General features: G+C 47.8%; 2 protein-coding genes and 1 non-coding gene across 7 annotated transcripts; 2 read left to right on the plus strand and 1 right to left on the minus strand.

Moving 5' to 3' along the window:
- Polr3gl (RNA polymerase III subunit GL) lies at positions 1-17,549 on the minus strand. Of its 4 annotated transcripts, none has more exons than XM_051198846.1 (8): positions 17,404-17,549; positions 4,108-4,275; positions 3,682-3,811; positions 2,865-2,933; positions 2,481-2,537; positions 1,695-1,768; positions 1,475-1,588; positions 1-370 (listed from the first exon to the last, which is right to left on the minus strand). In XM_051198846.1, the coding sequence occupies exons 2-8, from the start codon at positions 4,231-4,233 to the stop codon at positions 284-286; spliced, it is 657 nt and encodes a 218-aa protein (XP_051054803.1). In that variant the 5' UTR covers positions 4,234-4,275; positions 17,404-17,549; the 3' UTR covers positions 1-283. The 4 variants fall into 4 exon arrangements, with proteins under 4 accessions (XP_051054803.1, XP_051054802.1, XP_051054804.1 ...); XM_051198845.1 differs by lacking the exon at positions 17,404-17,549 and adding an exon at positions 14,263-14,406; XM_051198847.1 differs by lacking the exons at positions 4,108-4,275; positions 17,404-17,549 and adding an exon at positions 14,263-14,372.
- On the plus strand, positions 1,221-1,327 carry LOC127233146 (U6 spliceosomal RNA). Its single transcript, XR_007835450.1, has one exon. It is a non-coding gene; the product is annotated as a U6 spliceosomal RNA (small nuclear RNA).
- On the plus strand, positions 16,344-18,896 carry Ankrd34a (ankyrin repeat domain 34A). 2 transcript variants are annotated; one of them, XM_051198843.1, is made up of 2 exons: positions 16,344-16,553; positions 17,102-18,896. In XM_051198843.1, the coding sequence occupies exon 2, from the start codon at positions 17,218-17,220 to the stop codon at positions 18,703-18,705; it is 1,488 nt and encodes a 495-aa protein (XP_051054800.1). In that variant the 5' UTR covers positions 16,344-16,553; positions 17,102-17,217; the 3' UTR covers positions 18,706-18,896. The 2 variants fall into 2 exon arrangements, with proteins under 2 accessions (XP_051054800.1, XP_051054801.1); XM_051198844.1 differs by lacking the exon at positions 16,344-16,553 and adding an exon at positions 16,593-16,718.
- Positions 18,897-19,312: the final 416 nt, after the last annotated feature.

Here is a 19,312-nt window from a genome sequence, read left to right on the forward strand (position 1 = left end):
CCCCCCCAGGGAACAGTCAGGTCACCTGGATTCTGACTATGATTTTCCCCCACAAGGGTAAATCATAGGAAGTCTGGTGTGATGGTGCAGTAATCTCAAGACTTGGAAGGTGGAGGTAGTAGGATCAAGAGTTCAGGATCAACGTCAGCTACATACTGAGTTCCAGGCTAGCTTGAACTATGTGAGATCCTATCTCAAAACCAGTAAGAACAAAAAGAGGGGAAACCCTAAACAGTTTTAGACCCTATATGGAAAATCAGGAAGGGTATAGGCGCCCAGATTTTCAGTATATAGCCTCATCCATATTGTCATCACTGTCACCTCCAAAGTCCTCTCCATTGTCAAAATATGACATGATATAATCAGTTTCCTGCAATGTAAAAACAAGCAAAGATCAGCAATGACTTCAGAGTTTTTCTTCCCTTCTTTTTCCAGGCTCTTCCCTCCCAGACACCCCTTCCTGGTCTGGGATACCCCACCAGCTGTGAAAAGTTTACTTTATGCTTTATGTGTATAGGTGTTTTGTTGGCACCTACGTCTGTGTACTGCTTGCATGCCTGGAGCCCTCAGATGCCAGAAAATGACATCAGATGCTCTGGAACTGGAGTTACAGGCTGTGAGCCGCGATGTGGGCACTGGGAATGGAGCTTGAGTCTTCTGGAAAAGTAGCAAGTGCCCTCAACCACTGAGCCATCACCCCAACCCCCTCTATTTACTTGTTTTTGTGATTATGTGTGTATGGGTGCGTGTGTACGTGTGTGTGCCCTAGTGCATGTGTGGAGGTCAGAGGACACTTGCAGAAATGAGTTCTGTCCATCACATAGTGGGTTCCAGGGTCTGAACTCAGCAGGCACCTTCACCCTCTGAGCCCTCTTACCCACCATGTTACAGAAGCAGAGGGAATGGAGCCATTGGTGGCACTGTCACTTTAGGCCTCACTCTCTGAGGACATCTCCTGTGTAAGAGTTGAGAGCTCAGCACAAAATGAACTTTCTGCCAAGCTGAAGGTCTAGAACCCACACAGTAGGAGAGAACCAACTCCCCAAATTGTCTTCTGACCTACACACACACACACACACACACACACACACACACACACACACACACCTCTTTTCTATGATAAGCCTGGTGGTGTAGTCCTTCCAACACTAGGAAGTAGTGGGGAGTTCCAGGCCAACCTAGTTTATATAGTGAGACCCTGTCTCAAAAACAAAACAAATGTGCTCACTTGGGCAGCACATACACTAAAATTGGAATAATACAGCAAAGACTAGCATGGCCCCTGTTCAAGGATGACACTCAAATTGGTGCAGCGTCCCATATTTTTCCCACCTGAGCATTAAAAACAAACAAATCAACAAATCTTTGAGAGAGAGAGAGTTGAGAGCCCAGGGCTTGGGAGGGAAGGGGTGTGTGAGGAGAGCTTGGGAGGGAAGGGGTGTGTGAGGACAGGGAGGAACAGAATCCCCTTCACCTCTTCATGCTCTTCTTCATCGTACTCCTCTTCCTCCCCCTCTTCCTTTTCTTCTTCTTCTTCTTTCTCTTCGTCCTCCTCTGAAGTCACGTCCTCCTCCTTCTTCTCTAGAGTCTCATGTGAGGGTGAATAGGAAGAGAAGCTCACACTCAGCTAACACCCGGAGAACTGAGGCTCTAAGGGACCTGGAGCCCAGCTGTCTATCATACGTCCTCCTCACCTCCAGCTTCTGTATTGTTTCCTCCTTCTCTTCTGTGGTCTTAGGGGGCCTCTTGGGGAGTATAATGGTGGCCCCTGTTTGGAGGATCAAACAGTGAACCCTTAGGGAGCACATCTCCTGGCTAGCTTTCTTATCAGTTTTTAAATTAGGTGTGTGTGCATATATGTGTGTGTATGTGTATGTGTGTGTGTATATGTATGTTTGTGTATATATGTATTGTGTATGTGTGTATATGTATATGTGTGTATGTGTGTGTATATGTATGTATGTGTATGTATGGGTGTGTATGTGTGTATATGTGTGTATATGTGTATCCATGTATATGTATGTATGTGTGTATATGTATATGTGTGTATATGTATATGTGTATGTGTATATGTGTATATATGTGTGTATGTATGTATGTGTATATATGTGTGTGTGTGTGTGTGCCCATGGAGACCTGGAGAGGGCACTTGATCCCCTGCAGCTGGAGTTAGAGGCAGTTGTGAACCTGCTGTAAGTGAAAGCAGTACATGTGCTTAAGGACTGGACCATTTCTCTGGTTCTTTTTCTTCCTTTTTTATTTTTCACAAAATGCTTTTTATATGTTATTTTAGTGTGTGCACACACATGCAATCTACGTGTGGAAGTTAGAGTAGGTTCTCTCTACCGTGAGCTGATCCACTTCTCCCACCAGCCTAGCTTTCTAGGCACCCTCCCGCAGCAAACATGCCACTCTGCTGCCCTCATGTGGTTATTATAGGATCAGCAGATGAACCCCCATCCTTTTCTAGGCTCACTTACGTTCCTTCTGTAGTTTCCGAACTCGAATCTTGAGCTCTCTGGGTAGACGCCGCCAATCTGGGAACAGTGAGAGTGTGAAGGTCAGCAGGACCCTGTCTGGGGGCTTCTGTGAGTGATGACTGGTACTAAAGGGATGGTGAGGGTTTTAAAGGACAGGAAGGAGGGGGCTTGAAGTGTTTTAGAAAGAACAGGACTGTTGGCTGGACGCCTCTGGGGAGGTGCCACTGTTAGTCGGTTTCTCAAGTAGAACCTGAGAGGGTTGAGAGCACATCTAAGACTCTCCTTTCTAGATGCTGTACAGGAAAGGGAAGGTGGTGGTTCATGGCACCCAAGTACCTCAAGGCACCTCTAAGGAAGGGCATTCAGTGAGGGCCAGTCACCTACCAGGGTTCCAGTCAATGGCACTGTCCATCGGCCCAGACATCTGGTACTTGTCTGAGTACCGTTCCACATCTGAGAGGTCAGAGGTCATGAGTCAGAGTTTTATCCGTAGAACAAATTTGCTCCTAAGAGTCTACCCCTCTTAGTTCTAGGGAATTATTGATTACCTCACTCCAAACCCAGAGCCCAGTGGTGCCAACTTCAGTGAAGACCTTGTCCCTCTTCCAACCTGCCTTTTGTTACTCTTTGCTTTATTCCAAAGGCTCTGCTTTTCTGAGAGACAGTGTCTTCACTGGACAGTATACACCAGGATAAAAACCAGGGTTCAGTCTTCTCTCTCCCTCCTACTAATGGGGTTAGCTTGGTAAGTCTCCCATCGCCGCGGCCCCTCAGCTCTCAAGACCTCAGTACAAAAGCATTAACTGCCAATTCCTCACCATGGGTAAACAGATGTTATCCCAACCTGCCAGCAGCACAGCCTTCTCCAGGCTCCTGCTCTTACTGTTGAAGGGGAAATGCTTGGCATAGGTAGGGTGCTCAAGAGACCTAGCCAGCATTAGGGTCCTTCCAGTTAGTTAATAGGCTGTTGAGTTGTGTTACAGTTTGTTCTGCACCCCCACTTAAACATATGAACTAAGACGCTAATGCTTCAATATCAACTCAAACCTCGAATAAGGTACACTTTTCAGACACATAAGGGGATTTTAATGCTCTCTCCATTAGATAGTAAACTTCCTGAGTCTCTCTGGGCCCCCAAGGGTGCTGAGCATCTGCACTGCCTACAGAAGGCTCTAAACACGATGCCAGCCTTTCCACTGACCTCTCTTGGGGACAGCTGGCCGGATGAAGTATGGGAGCTGCCTCATGGCCCCACGCAGCTCTTGCTTCAGTGCCAGAACATACTCGCCTTCCTCTCCCGGAGGCAGAGGCACTGGGTGGAACTCTAAGGGCTGAGGCACAATGGTTAGTTTAGGACAAAAATGCGGTAAAAACCTTAAAGGACCTTTCCCCTAGTTTGAATCCATTGCTCCCAGTAAACAGAGCCAGAGAAATGGGAGAGCAATGCAGCATCTTTTGAAAGCTGGGGAGTGGGGAGTATGAAGAGAAAAGGTAAATACTTCTTTGTCTTCTGTGGGTCGGGACTCTGGAGGCAGAGGGTCAAGGTGAGGGTGGGTTAGGGTGGGCCAGGAGGATGCTGTGGTCAGTGGGGGGGGCACAAGGGTCTTAGGAAGGAGGGGACACTCACGGGGAAGAGTGGAGAAGGCTGTAGAGTGGGTGGGGGTAAAGCATCACCCTTCCCAATGCCCACAGCCTCCATGTTGAAGGTCAACTGGCCTCGGCCACGACCCCGGCCCCCACCCCGGCTGGCCATGGTGGAGGGGGCCTGGATACTCTGAGATCCAGTGAGAAAAACCTAATAAAGACAAAAACAAAGAGATAAAGAAGTACCCAATATTCTATAGCAGGTGACATTTTTCTCAGCGCTAAGGTTCAAACCCAGGACCTTTCTCATACTAAGTAAGTACTCTACCTCTGAGCTATATTCCAAATTATTTCTCTGTGGCACCTAAAAAAGCCAAGGGTGCTGGGCAGTGGGGCATGCCTTTAATCTTATCACTTGGGAGGCAAAGGCAGGCAGATCTCTGAGTTTAAGACCAGCATGGTCCATAGAGCAAGTTCTAGAATGACCAGAGCTATGCAGAGAAACCCTGCCTTTAAAGAAAAAAGCTAGATAAATAAAAGATGTAATTAATTAAGTAAAAATGAATAAAACCTGAAATTAGGAGTGATGCAACAAATATGTAATCCCAGTCCCACACTTGGAAGGCTAAGGTAGGAGGATTGCAAATTTGAGGTCAGCTGCTCTACACAAAGTTTAAAGCTACTCAGAGCTCAATAGCAAGATCATCTCTCAAAAATAAACAAATAGGGATCTGAAGAGATTGTTCAGTGGTTAAGAGTATGCACTGCTTTTTGCAGAGGAATGGCATTTGGTTACTAGTACTTGTGACTAGAAAAAAGAAAGAAAGGAAAGAAAAGAAAAAAATAATGTACAAAGAGTGGTTCATTATTTGTAACAGATGCATTGTATAATATTCAACGTTAATAAAAGGGAAACTGTGTACCAGGGATATATGGGAACGCTGGGGGTTATCTGCCCAGCTTTTCTGTAAATCTATTCTTTTTTTGTTTTATTTTACCTTATTGTTTTGCAGAACTAGAAGTTGAACCCAGGTTTTTCCACATTCCACAGTCACTGAACTACAACCTATAACACTTACACCTGTAAACATTGTTTTTATTCAGGTGATGGGCTTTCATGATTGTTCCTCTTCTTCCTCTCTGTGTATTCATTTTTCCCTGTAATGTATGAATACTTCTTTTCTTGGGGGGGGGTTCTCTGTGGCTTTGGAGGCTGTCTTGGAACTAGCTCCTGTAAAGCAGGCTGGTCTTGAACTCACAGAGATCTGTCTGCCTCTGCCTCCTGAGTGCTGGGATTAAAGGCATGAGCCACCACCACCTGGTGAATACTTCTTTTTATAAGAGAAAATTATCGGGTAGGTCTTGTGGCTGGAGCCTATAATCCCAGCACTTGGAGGTGGGGGGGGGGCGCTGAGGAAAGGAAATCTGGGCTACAGAGATATTTCCAAATTCATAGTCCTCCTTGCCTTTACCTCCCAAGTTCTGAGATTACAGTTATGTGCCAGCATGACCAACCAATAAATAAAACCATTGACTTAAAGTTTTCACCACAGGTCCAAGGAGAAGTCTCAGTGTGCATACAAGCCGGCCACCTGAGTTTGAGCCACAGAACCGATGGGAAACAAACAGAAGGACTGGTGGAAGTTTATAGGCTAGCTAGCCTGAAGTTCACTCAGTGGTTAGAGACCCTTGTCTCAACAAGGTGGAGGCAGGACAGACCAGGTCAGAGAACTTTGGCAATTCTCTCCCCCTTCCCTCCCTCCCTCCCTCCCTCCCTCCCTCCCTCCCTCCCTCCCTCCCTCTCTCTCTCTCTCACACACACACATACACACAAAGTAAAAGTTTAAAAACTGAACTAAATATAAATATATGTCTTATGTACAGAATCGTATACAAGAATAATCTGTTGCAGGAAGAAGATGGGTATCTGAGGTGATAGAAGAGTCGAACTACCATGAAAAAAATGGAAGGAATGATTGCTATTGAGAGTGGATGTTTGACAGCCTGCATCAGTCTTTAGCTCTTTTCAAGGAAGAGGACTAAACAGCTGGCTTAGGCCTCTTTCCCTTTGACAGATACAGCTCCAGCTGTGGAGGACAGAGTGGTTCTAATGGCAAGGCAATGAGGAGCTAAGAAAAGCCATGAGCTTGGAGGCTAGGCAACTCTAACCCCATCGCCACACACTCATGCATTAAACAGGTGGCCACCGAAGAGCAGAGGAAAAACGACAAATGCTGTTTAATGCAGGCTGTTGGTTCTCTTAGCCTGGGGATCAGTAATGAATCCATTTATGATTGTAACAAATAGTACTGTAAACCCACTCAAAAGCTTCCAGCTATGGAGATCAAAGGTCCAAGTGGGAAGCTACTGCTGTTGTTCTGCTAAACACCTCCCCGATAACTGTGGTTTCAACTCATGGATTAGTGCTGTGGTCGGCTTTGGCAGAGGAGCTTCCTTTTGTTACAGTCAGCGGTGATGGTGACACTAGAAACCGGTCAAAATACAGAGAATACAGGACTTCTGTTGCCAAGCCACAAGACACCAGTGTCACCCACTCTAAGGCTGAGAGGACTTCACAGGGAGGAAATGCTGGTGTGTGTAGCACACTGATCTCTGGACATGGCATGGCTGCTGAACACGTGTGGTTAACTACACAAGATTGGCACAAGGCAGGGTCTGTTCATATCCTGTCACTGTAGGAGGGGATCATGGGAACCTACTTCTCCCTAAGAATTTATAAGACCTTAGTAACTGATGGGAGAGGGAGAGGCATTTTCTTCAGTGTTGTAGCCACTGGTGAGGTCCTCAAGCTCCTATAAAGAAACACTCCCTGAGCCTGGCCTGTGGTACACACCTTTAATTCTGGCACTCGAGAGGCAGAGGCAGGGAGCTTAGGCCAGCCTGGTCCACACAGGGACCTCCAAACCAGCCAAGGCCACAAGGAAAAAAGAAAGAAAGAAAGAAAGAAAGAAAGAAAGAAAGAAAGAAAGAAAGAAAATAATTTCCTATGCTCCACAACCAACATTAATGAAACTGATTGCATCACACACTGAAAAGACACAAAAGCACAGAGGCTCTACTTGGGAAGAAGGGGGTTAGCAGGGATGGGGCAGAACAAGAAAGGGTAACTGTGTGTGTGTGTGTGAGTGTGCACGTGTGTATGAGAGAGAGAGGGAGAGAGACAGACAGGATATGGTTGCAATACACTGTACATAGATTATTAAAGTTCATCTATGAAAATGTCATAATGGAACCCGTTGTTATGTAATTAACATGCACTAACAGAAACATTAAGAAGAGAATCTTGAGGACATTTCAAGTCTCCTACCATGTTAGTGCACTGAGCTTTCCCCACACCCATCTTCCACAGCACACATGCAGGCCCAGGTATACACACCTTTGTACTGCAGTAAAAGTTACTAAAGAGCACATTTCAACAAAACATACAAAAACAACAAAACACCAACAAACACATGGTGTTAAGGATGGTAGAGCTGGGTGTGGGAGCACATGCCTGTGATTCTGCCACTTGAGATGTAAAGGCAGGATGCTCTGGAGTTCAAAGCCATCCTAGGCTACGTTATGTGCCAGGCCATGAGTCCCTGTCTCAAACACCAAAACCAACCAACCAAACAAACAAACAAAAGTTCCAGTTTTGTCATTTTCTAGCTACACAGACTTCGGTTCTTTGTCTGTGAAATGGGAGTGATAGTAATAATAAACCCACCACTCTAATTACTTTTAAATTTTAAATTGCTGTGAAGAGACACTATGACCAAGGTAGTAACTTATAGAAGAGACTTTATTGAGGTCTTACAGTTTCAGAGTGTGAGTCCACAATCATCATGGCAGGGATGGCAACAGGCAGGCAGGCACAGGAGTCGCTGAGAGCTCACTTCTCATCCATAAGCAGGAGGCAGAGAGAGACAGAGAAAGCTAACTAGGAACAATGAAGGCTTTTGAAACTTGAAAGGCCACCCCCTAGTGACACACCTCCTCCAGCAAGGCCACACCTTCTAATCCTTCACAAACAGTTCCACAAACTGTGGACAAGCAGGCAGGTATATGAGCCTCTGAGGGCCATGCTCACTCAAACCACAACACCTACCAGGTGCCATGAAGTTGCCGAATGCTGACAACAAAGCAGGGAGAAAAATGGACAAACTAAACAATAACAAAACTCGTGGGTACCCCTGGTGCTTCCTACATGGAATATACTCTGGTGGGGTCATCAGTTTACAAATAAGAGTTTAAGCCACAAGAGTAGGTGAGGTCCCGAAAGGAGACGATGTAGTGGTCAGTCCTGGGGCACTCTAATGCTATATTTGTAGTAAACAAGGTAAGACGTAATACTATGTTAGAACTCCTGGAGATCTAAATGGAAGAAAATTCATTCCCTACAAAAGAAATGCTAGCTGGGGATGCATCTCCATGATATATCCCTTGTTCAGGAGGTGTAAGGCCCCAGGATCAAGACCCTGGTACTAGAGGGGGAAACCAACAAGTTCTATAGGCATGTTGTATGTATCTGTAATTCCAGCCATTAGATAAGCTGAGAGAGGTGGATTGTAAACTCTAGGCAAGCCTAGGCTACATAGTAAGATATTGTCTCAAAAAACTCAAACCAAACAAATAGAAAACAAAGCAAAATAAACAAAGGCTGGACATAGTGTTGAGTACCTTTAATTCTAGCACTTGAGTTCAAAGACAGTCTATTCTACAAAAGAGTTCTAGGCCAGCCAAAGCTACATAGTGAGACCCTGCCTCAAAACAAATAAACAACAACAACAAAAATGGACAAAGAATATGAATAGAAAATTGACAAAAGGATGGTCAATAAAACCACATTAAAATATCTATCATCTATCCATCCATCCATCCATCTATCTATCCATCCATCCATCCATCCATCCATCTATCCATCTATCTATCATCTATCCATCCATCTATCCATCTATCTATCCATCTATCTATCATCTATCCATCTATCTATCTATCTATCCATCCATCTATCCATCCATCCATCTATCCATCTATCCATCTATCTATCCATCCATCCATCTATCTTTCTGTGACAGGCTCTCTCTACATAACACTGATTGTTCTAGAACTATATAAACCAGGCTGGTCTCACACCCACAGAGATCTGCCTACCTCTGCCTTCAAAATGTCTGGTCTCTTTCATTCAAGACATATTTATTTTTAATTATGTGTATTGTGTATTTGTCGGTTATGTGCATATGAGTCCTGGTGCCCATGGAGGCCAGAGGGGTCAGATTCCCCTGTAACTGGAGTTGCAGATGGGCATTGGGACATAAACTTAGGTCCTTTATGAGAGCAGTGTACCCTCCCAACCCTGAGCTGTCTTTCTAGCCCCTGCTTTAAAAAACATATTTGTATGTGTGTGTGTGTATAAGGTATGCAAGTGCATGTGTTTGTGTGTGAAGGTGTATGTGGGTTGTGATGTGTGTGGAGGTCAGAGGACAACTTTGGGTGTGGTCTTCACCCTCTGCTTTGTTTTAAAGGTAAGGTCTTTCTTGTTGGCCATAGGTGGCCTGAGAGCTTCTGTGGTATTTTCTGTCTTTACCTCCTATGTCACCATCGGAATGCTGGTATTACACCACAGGTCACCATATCTGTCCTGCTTTTATATGGATATGAACCTAGATTTTCCAGCTTGAGATGAAAGTATTTTTTTTTAATGGATTGAGCCATCTCCTTAGCCCAATAAAACCATTTTCTACCTAACATAGGAACTAATAAAAATGTAAACAATAATAATCAGGTTGTGGTGAGATTCCCCTCAGATGGACCTTGGCTGTGCTGGTTAGTTTTCTGTCAAATTGGCATAAGCTAGGGCCATCTGGAAAGAAGGCATCTTAATTGAGAAAATGACTTGCTGTGGGCAAGTCTATGGGGGCATTTTCTTCATTGATGATTGGTGTAGGAGGGCCCAGGACACTGTGGAGGTGCCATCAGTGGGCAGGTGGCCTTGGGTTGTATAGAAAAGAAGCTAAGCAAAGCCTTGGAGAGCAGGTCCCTCAGCAGCTCTCTTCCATGGCCTCTGCTTTGGTTCCTGCCTCCAGATTCCTGCCTTTGCTTTGCTTCATGAGAGACTGTACCTGGGATGTGGAAACTAAATAAATAAATGCTTTCCTCCCAAAGTTGTTTTTGGTCATAGTGTTTTATCACAGCAATAGAAAGCAAACTAAAATATGAGCACACCTCAATGGAAAGACTAACAACCTCTCAAGGCTTTGAATGTTTTATTCTCACTCTAGAAATCTTGTTTAAAATGTGGAATATTCTTTTACACTATGTAAATATATGTCACTGTGGTCAGGTTATAAAGAAACTGATTGGACAACAAATGGACAGGTAGAGGCTTGGCAGGACTTGCAGACAAAAAGAGAGCTTCAAGAAGGGGAGGGGGGGTCTCAGAATAGGAAGGTGATGCAGAGAAGGAGATAAATTTGCTAAGCTGAGAAAAGGTACTGAGCTACATGGCAGAGGTAGGTAAGATATATAGGTTAATTTAAAATGTAAGAGTTAGCTAGTAACAAGCCTGAGCTATTGGCTGAGCATTTCTAATAATACCTCTCTGTGAGTTTGTTTGGGAACTGGCTAGTGGGACAGAAAAGTCTTTCTACATAAAATCCATTCTAAATAATCACATATTCTGCAATAAAAGTATACAAATGTTTGTTAAAGAGCTACTTATGACAGCAAAAGTTCTAATATAAACTAGTTATGATGATGAATACCTATACTCCTAGCATATAGGACCTAAGGCAGGAAGTGGTCAGTCTGAGGCATATGGAGTTCCAAGCCAGCCCAGGCTATATAATGAGACCTTGTTTCAAACAACAAATTCTGAAATTACATACGTGGTTTAATAATAGATGGCTTAAAAAAACAAACCATTTTAGAGTATTATGTTATCATAAGTGTCATGATCAGATTATATAGAGGCAGAAGAAGGTTGATAATATGGAGTGTGAGGGGCAAGGGGGAAATGATATAAAGCCATGTTTATCTGTTATTTTCTTTTTGTGTTTTCGTTCTTGGTATTAAAGCTGAATATATTGTGTGGCCCTATTTACTTATAAAACACGCAAATTTATGCATAAATACAGAATAAACTGAGAGTATATATCCAGATCCTGGTAACAGGGGCAGGCAAAATGGCTCAGTAGCTAAAGGCACTTGCTGCATGACAATGCAAGTCTAAGGACTTGAGTCCCATTCCTGAAACCACGTAAAGGTGAAAGGAGATATAACCTTACAAGTCTGTCCTCTGATTGTGACATGTGTGCTGTGGCACATGTGTATACATGTAATAATAATGAGGTTTAAAGTTGTAAAATATTAATCAGTAAATACTACATTAAGATTATGGAATAATGCACACTTTCTTTATATTGCTATATTTGCAAGTTGTATGGAATAAATGTTTATCCTACAACTAACAAGTAAAAAGGATGTTTTGTTTTTAAGAATGCAGGGGAGGGCTAGAGAGATGGCCCAGTGGTTAAGAGCACTGACTGCTCTTCTAGAAGACCTGGGGATAGATTCCTAGCACTCACACAGTGACTCACAACGGTGTCCCAGAGAATCCAACAGCCTTTCCTGCTCTCTGAGGGTTTTCGGGCACACAAATGGTACAAAGACATGTACACAAGTGGTACAAAGACATGTATGCAGACCAAACACCTACATACAAACAAGGATGCAGAGGGCCGGTGTCACACCCTTTCCTAGCAATTCATGTGATGGGAGATGTCATTCTGTATATGTTTCTCATACTGGTTAATAAATAAAGCACTGTTAGCCAATAGGAAAGGAAGATAGGAGGGACTCGGAGACAAGGAGGAAATAGGAAGTAGGGAGGAGGGAGGAAGGGTCAGCATGGAGAGACCAGGGTGACCAGACGCCTGCCTCACTCCCCGGTAAGGAGACCACGTGAAAACACATAGAAATGGGTTAATAATTAAGGCAGAACTAGCCGATAAGAAACAAGTAACCGGGCCAACAGAATTATATCTAATACAGAGTCTCAGTGTGTTATTTGGGGCTGGCGCAGCGGCGGGACAAGACTAGGCGGAGGGAAAAAAAAAAACGTACACCTTACATTCATGAGGGTGGAATTCCATCTGCCCTCGTGTGTGTGTGTGTGTGTGTGTGTGTGTGTGTGTGTGTGTGTGTAAACAAAACAAAACAAAAATCACAAATAAAATCCCACAAAATTAAAGCTTGCTTGCACAAAACCATGGGCCAAGTCTGTCATTCAGAACTTTGAGTTCATCTTTGGGTCTATAGTGAGTTTGGGCCAGCCTGAGCTCTATAAGACCCTGTCTTAAAAGGGGGGGTGGGCTGGAGAGATGCCTCATCCCAGCACCCACATGGCAGCTCACAACTGTCTGTACTGAATTCCAGGGGATCTGATACCTTCTTTGGATTCTGCAGGCACTGCATACACATACTGCACAGACATACAGGGGAGACACCCACACACATAAAAAAAATTGTGACATCGGTGCAACCTTACAATGGAAATGTAGAACACACTCCATTCCTCTGATCTTCACATATATGCCACGCACACACTCCACCTCACCCCATCAATAATGAAATTAAGTTGAACAAATATAAAGAAAAAAGTAAATGGTGGAATAACCTGAGAAGAACTAGAGAGTTCTTTTATTAAAGATTCTGGCACAGGGATAGGGATGTAGGTCAGGGACAGAGTTATTGCCCACTGTTTGTAAGGCTGGATTTAGTAGAGCCAGGCATTGGTGGCACACACCTTTAATCCCAGCACTCAGGAGGAGGCAGAGGCAGGCAGATCTCTGTGAGTTTGAGGCCAGCCTCGTCTACAAGAGCTAGTTTCAGGACAGACTCCAAAGCCACAGAGAAACCCTGTCTCAAAGGAAAAAGAAAGAAAAAAGGCTGGATTTACTCCTCACAGTTAATTTTTTTTTTTTTTTAAATTTGGGGTGTAGTGTTGCAAGCCTGCTCTCCCAACCTTTCAGGAAGGCTGAGACAGAGGATCAGAAGTTCAAGGCCAGCCTGCTTGCACTGCATAGCAAGAAGCTGTCTCAAAAATATTTTTCCACATAGTCATTAACAATTTACTGAATAGATTTTATAGTAGAGGGTTCACTGTGATCCTCATTGTCCAGCATTGTAGTAGGTGATCAGGAAATAGCTGTTGCTTGAACAATGGCCACATGAGTCTATAGGCCTTCTACACTTGAGACTCTGCGAGATATAAAAAGTCCCATCCCGTTCTCTTTGCTGCTTTCCTTCTCCGGTCTGAGAGTAATTATAAAACATTAATGCAATAAGCCACCAATTTAAAGGCCTTTAATTATACACTATGTTGTCTTCTATTGTCCCCTAATTATATTAGGAATTTAAATTCGTCCTCCTTGACAAGAGCACTGGTTCACAAACCAATTCCATTCAATTAATGTTTATTGAGCACAATGTATTAAGTACCACAGTCTGTCCCCGCAAAGCTTCCGCCCAAAGAATAGAAACTTCAAAAGAGAACCTGCAATCCTAACACATAGCAGGAGTCTGCCAATAAAAAAGATGGGAAGGATGGAGGTGTGCGAGCCTCATGAAATGGTAAATACAATTGCTGCCAAGAGGCCAGGAAAACAGACTCGCTCAAGTTGTCCTCTGACCTCCATGCGCAAGCCGTTGCCCGCACGCCCCCACACAGATACACAGATGCGATTTTTAAAAATTAAAGAGATTCCAACTGCTAAACCGGCAGTGTCAGGCAGGGGCTCAACTAATTAGAGAAAGGCAGTCCAGGAAAGCGGTGGGCAGGGGACAGACAGCGTTTCAGCTGACTTGGTAGGTAACAGGAGTCTGTCAGGCTCTAGACCAAGCCTAATGTTAATAGATGCGTGAGAGGGTGGAACCATAATAAGAGTCTGAGCTACAGGAATGAGCGTTCCGCGCCTTCTGCTTTAATATCTGTCCCCAGGCGCGACAGCAAGCCCTGTCTCTGCTGTACAGTCAATACAGCAATGGGAGCCCAGGGAGAAAGAAAGGGACGGGATCCAGAAGGGGGCTGACCCGACAGGCTGACGGAAAGCGTTGTCTGCCTTGCTGTCGGCCACCGAAGACTAATTCGGGGAGTACCACACCAAACCGGGTCAGAGTCACCAAGTCGAAGCCTTACCTGCCGTCCCTCCCCCACTCGAGGCCCACGCAGCGGCCAACTTGAAATTCGCTTTTCTTCCTCCAGCCCGCGTTCTAGGCCCGCCTCCCCGAGCTCCCCATTGGTGGGTTTCCAGGCCAATCTTGGAGAGCGGGGGAGGGCGGGGCGAGGCGAGGAGGCGGGCGGGGCGAGGAGGCGCGGGGAGCGAGCTAACCGGAACTGAGGCTTGGCGAGTGAAGCACCCTGAGACCTGAGGCTGCAGTCTTCACCTCGGCCCGGACCGAACAGACTGGATGGCAGGAGTCGGCCAAGATGACCTGCTCCTCAGAGCTGAGCCAGCAGAGGAGAGCCGCTGCTGGGAAGCGTCCTCCTGGGTGGGAGAGACTAGACTGCTCAACAGCGAGTTCGTTCCCAGCGCCCGCCTGGAGGCTCCCAAACGCCAGGCTCCAGCTCCAGGGGTTATGGCGCCCTCTACTGGCCCTCAATCGCGCTGTCTTTTGGTGACTTTTCGACCCTCTCTTTAATCTTACTTAGGCTGTCCCAACACCACCAATAAATACTTAAAAAAAAAAAAAAAATCTGATCTGGTTACCCAGTTTAGGGTGGCCTTGAACTCATCCTTTTGCCTCTGCTATTACTGAGTACTACCAAGCTCAACCCAAAAATGCCTTCCAACACCCCGTGGATTGGAGCTGTGTCTGAGAAATGGGAGCAGGGAGGAGGCTTGGAGAGAGCAGTCAGGAAACCAGTAAACCAATGCCCTTCAAGGCCCTGGGTAAAGATTGAGGAGGAACGGGGGGACGGGGGAGTCATGCTTTCACGCAGTAGAAAGAGGGAACTACCTCAGGATGGAGAGAAAGCAGACAACAAGAATATGCCAGATGTCAGAGAAAATGGCCTCTAGACTGAGAAGTTGTATGTGGGTGTAGTGTCAAGTGCCCAGTTTTTGGGATAGTATGAAAACATAGCTGTGAAACTTGGGAGAACTTTGCTTAACCTCATTACCATTTGTTACAAGAAGACAATAGTTCCCACCTTATAGAGCCGTGAGGGTTGGAGATGTATGCAAAGCAAACCACTTGACACATCAATATCTAGTATAAGTGGGTGTTTTCCCTATAAATATTTTTCTTCCTTTCCCAGTAATTTTTTTTTTCATCTGTATATGGTGGCCTCCATCATTTGAATTCTCTAGGATCCTTGGTAAGCGTTCCAAACCCTTAGTACCCATTCAATGCCCCCACTTCCCTTGGTACCTTCCAACTGGACACAAACTCATCCCTAAAATATGCAGATGGAAGCCTTGGTAACCATGGAGACAGGGCAGGTGGCACGGAGAGGCAGAGGCAGCGAGAGCAACAGATAGGAAGAGACAGGGAGTGATGCAGGCAGAGCCCTTTAAGCGACATGGGGAAATGGAGTGAAGCGGTGTGCGGAGAGCACCCGTGTAACAGGGTTCAGTCACCGCTCTGCCCCTTTCCTCTCTCCTATGGACACCCCTTGAAATACGGAGGGAATGGGGTTCCGAGAATGCCCCTTGCCCTAAAAATGCCCTGGAAAAGCCACCTTCCTTACATTCCTGAGGGACCCAAGGGAACTGAGGTTCAAGCGTCTCTGAGGTGTGTGATGTTTGAGAGAGGTATAGCGGGGATATCCTGCTGTCTGATTCCAGGCTATACTCTCCCTGATATTTAAACTACGGGAAGAGAGCTACATCTCCTGCCTCTCTCTGATCTGTGTGGACGCCACTGCAGCTCCCAACCGCCTCCCTACACCACTCTGCACAGTGTGCCATATGCAGTGTGTGGCAGTCAGGTCTGGCATACTGGAGATCATGTAGGTCTCCTGAAGCTCAAAGATTCAGAATCGGGATGACGGTTCCTGAATGGGTCGCGGGAGAGTCCCCTAAGGAGCGCTTAGGTTTGTTGGGGCTGGGGGAGGTGGGTTAAGAGAGGGGAGTCAAGATTGGGGGCACTAGATGATTTTTTTTTTGTTGTTGTTGCTTATGTGTATGCGCATGGGGGTGGGGAGTGGCTTGGTGCCGGACGCCCCCACCCGCAGAGACTGGGATATAAATAGCACAGCAGAGCTCCGCCCCCACCCCCCCTTCTCTCCTCCGGAGCCGGCGCTGTGCCCGGGGCGCACCGGGAGGAGGGACCAGGATCCAGCGCTGGGGCGCAGATACTGACACCAAGGGAATCCGGGTGCCCCCCCACGCCATGTGGGCCCCCAGGTACCCGGCTCCTCCACCCCGGAGGCCCCCATGGCCCCGGCCTCAATCCTGGCCATACAAAAATTATGCGGATATTCAGGTATCTATTTGGGGGTACAGCCTGGGAGGGAGGAAGAACAAGGAGCAACGGGGAACATAGCAGGGGCAAAAGAATCCCTAATTTTTCCTCCACCCCTTTAGGTCCCAAATGCAAGCTGCTTCCTCCCCCCCACTCAGTTTTTGGGGATGTGGCAATCTAAAAGAGGTTAGGAATAGAAATATGTGTATGACTGTACGGGTGCATGTGTGTGGGTGGGTGGCGTTCAGTATCCCAGAGAGGGGGATTCCAAGTGTGGATAAGAAAAGGGGGATGTTGGAAAGGTCTGATAAGCCGTGGGGTGCGGATGGGGGGTGCGAGTGTCTCTGCGCGTGCATGTACGTATTTGCACGAGCCCTCATCCATCCTTCAGTGCGGATGCACCCTTCCCACCTCCTCTGGCATGCGCTGGGGGGAGGGCCTCAAAGGCAGGAGTCTGTGCATTGGAGACGAGGAGCCCCCCCCCCTCCTGTCATACAACAGACACCTTCATCGGTGCCTCAGTTTCCCCGCTGAGCCTGTCAATAAGCTCTCTCTCCTCTTTTTCACAGGGATAGGCTTTACCACCAAGACCTCAGGCCTCTCTCAACCACCACCCCCACACTCCTAGCCATCTTCGGCAGGTCCCATTCCCGGCTCCATCGGTGCTTTCGCCCGAGCCGCAGCTATGCTGCACACCGAGGGCCACGCTCTTCTTCGGGCGGTGGGACAGGGTAAGCTACGCTTGGCCCGTTTGCTTCTGGAGGGAGGAGCCTACGTGAATGAGGGTGATGCCCAGGGGGAGACTGCGCTAATGGCGGCCTGCAGGGCTCGCTACGACGACCCTCAGAACAAGGCGCGCATGGTACGCTACCTCCTGGAGCAAGGCGCCGACCCCAACATCGCAGACCGTTTAGGACGCACCGCGCTCATGCACGCTTGCGCCGGGGGTGGGGGAGCCGCAGTGGCCTCCCTGCTCCTTGCCCACGGCGCAGACCCCTCAGTCCGAGATCACGCTGGTGCTTCGGCGCTTGTCCACGCCCTGGACCGTGGGGACCGCGAGACCCTTGCCACGCTGCTGGACGCCTGCAAGGCCAAGGGCACGGAGGTCATCATCATAACCACGGATACCTCGCCCTCGGGCACCAAGAAGACCAGGCAGTATCTCAATTCCCCACCGTCCCCGGGGGTAGAGGACCCTGCACCCGCTCCTCCTAGTCCAGGGGTCTGCACGTCGCCTTCGGAAGTCCAACTGCAGACTGCAGGAGGGGGACGGGGGTTGTTATCCCCTCGCGCCCAGGAAGAAGAGGAGAAAAGAGACATATTCGAATTCCCCCTTCCTAAGCCCCCTGATGACCCTTCCCCTTCCGAGCCTCTCCCCAAGCCGCCTCGACATCCTCCAAAACCACTCAAAAGGCTCAACTCCGAGCCCTGGGGCCTTGTGGCTCCTCCTCAACCGGTCCCTCCTGCCGAAGGGAGGCCAGGGATGGAGCGCCTGGCCGCTGAATTTAACGGCCTGACCCTGACCGGTAGACCGCGTCTTTCTCGGCGTCACAGCACGGAAGGCCCGGAGGACCCGCCCCCGTGGGCGGAGAAAGTGACTGGCGGGGGTCCTCTCTCGCGCCGAAACACAGCTCCCGAGGCTCAGGAGTCAGGTCTGCCTTCAGGGCTAAGGCAAAAACTGAGCCGCATGGAGCCGGTGGAGCTCGATACCCCTGGACACTTTTGCCCTGACTCTCCCGAGGCCAGCCGCTTAGCCCTGGAGCGCCGGCGATACAGCGCCTCTCCGCTGACCCTCCCTCCAGCGGGCTCAGTTTCCTCCCCACGCCAGTCCCAAGAAAGTCTGCCCGGGGCTGTCTCCCCGCTGAGCGGACGGAGGCGGAGTCCCGGGCTGCTAGAGCGCAGGGGCTCCGGGACCTTGCTCCTGGACCACATCTCGCAAACACGACCCGGTTTCTTGCCTCCTCTCAACGTCAGCCCCCACCCTCCCATCCCCGACATTCGCCCCCAACCCGGAGGTCGGGCACCGTCACTGCCTGGCCCTCCTCACTCTGGGGCACCAGGGTCTCCCAGGACCAAGCGCAAGTTGGTGAGACGCCACTCCATGCAGACTGAGCAGATTCGCCTGCTAGGGGGTTTCCAGAGTCTGGGCGGGCCAGGGGAACCAGGGCGCTGAGAGAAGTGAGAGGCACCGAGGAGGGGAGGGTCAGGACCCTGATGGCGGGAGAACCAGCTGATACCTCGGACATGGGATCTCTTGCATGTGCTCACGGCACTGTGCACGCACACATGAGTAAGCATGTGTCCACAAGCACAGTACACTTACTAGCGAGGATGGATAAATACTGTGTTTACTGGGCGTATAGACCCACGCATTCGTGTCCTGGTCATTTCACAAGCACGCGGCACTACTTGGGTACCCAGAGACACAGCACATCAACAGAGGACCATTTGTGCTAGGGGTCCCAGACTCACTGGCATTTGTTCAGGAGCAGCAGGGAACCCCCCACTTAAGGCTGGTCTCCTGTATCTTTGCTCTCCTGAAAAAGCAATCCCTTGCTTTCTATGTATGCCCTGAAACGTGGCCTATCATACTTTCTCATATTCTACTTTCTCTTCATGAATATCTCACCCCATTCTTCAGGTCTTGCTTCTCCATGCCTGGCTCCTTGATCACACCCGGCTTCCATTCGCTTTTCAGGATGTCTTCTTCACTTTTCTTAGGGTTCCTGCAGCAGATCCCAGTCTGGGTTCTCTTGCTGCCTTTCACGCTCTCACCTTCC

This window comes from Phodopus roborovskii, unplaced genomic scaffold (assembly GCF_943737965.1).
Source record: "Phodopus roborovskii unplaced genomic scaffold, PHOROB, whole genome shotgun sequence".
In the NCBI taxonomy this organism is placed as follows: domain Eukaryota; kingdom Metazoa; phylum Chordata; class Mammalia; order Rodentia; family Cricetidae; genus Phodopus; species Phodopus roborovskii.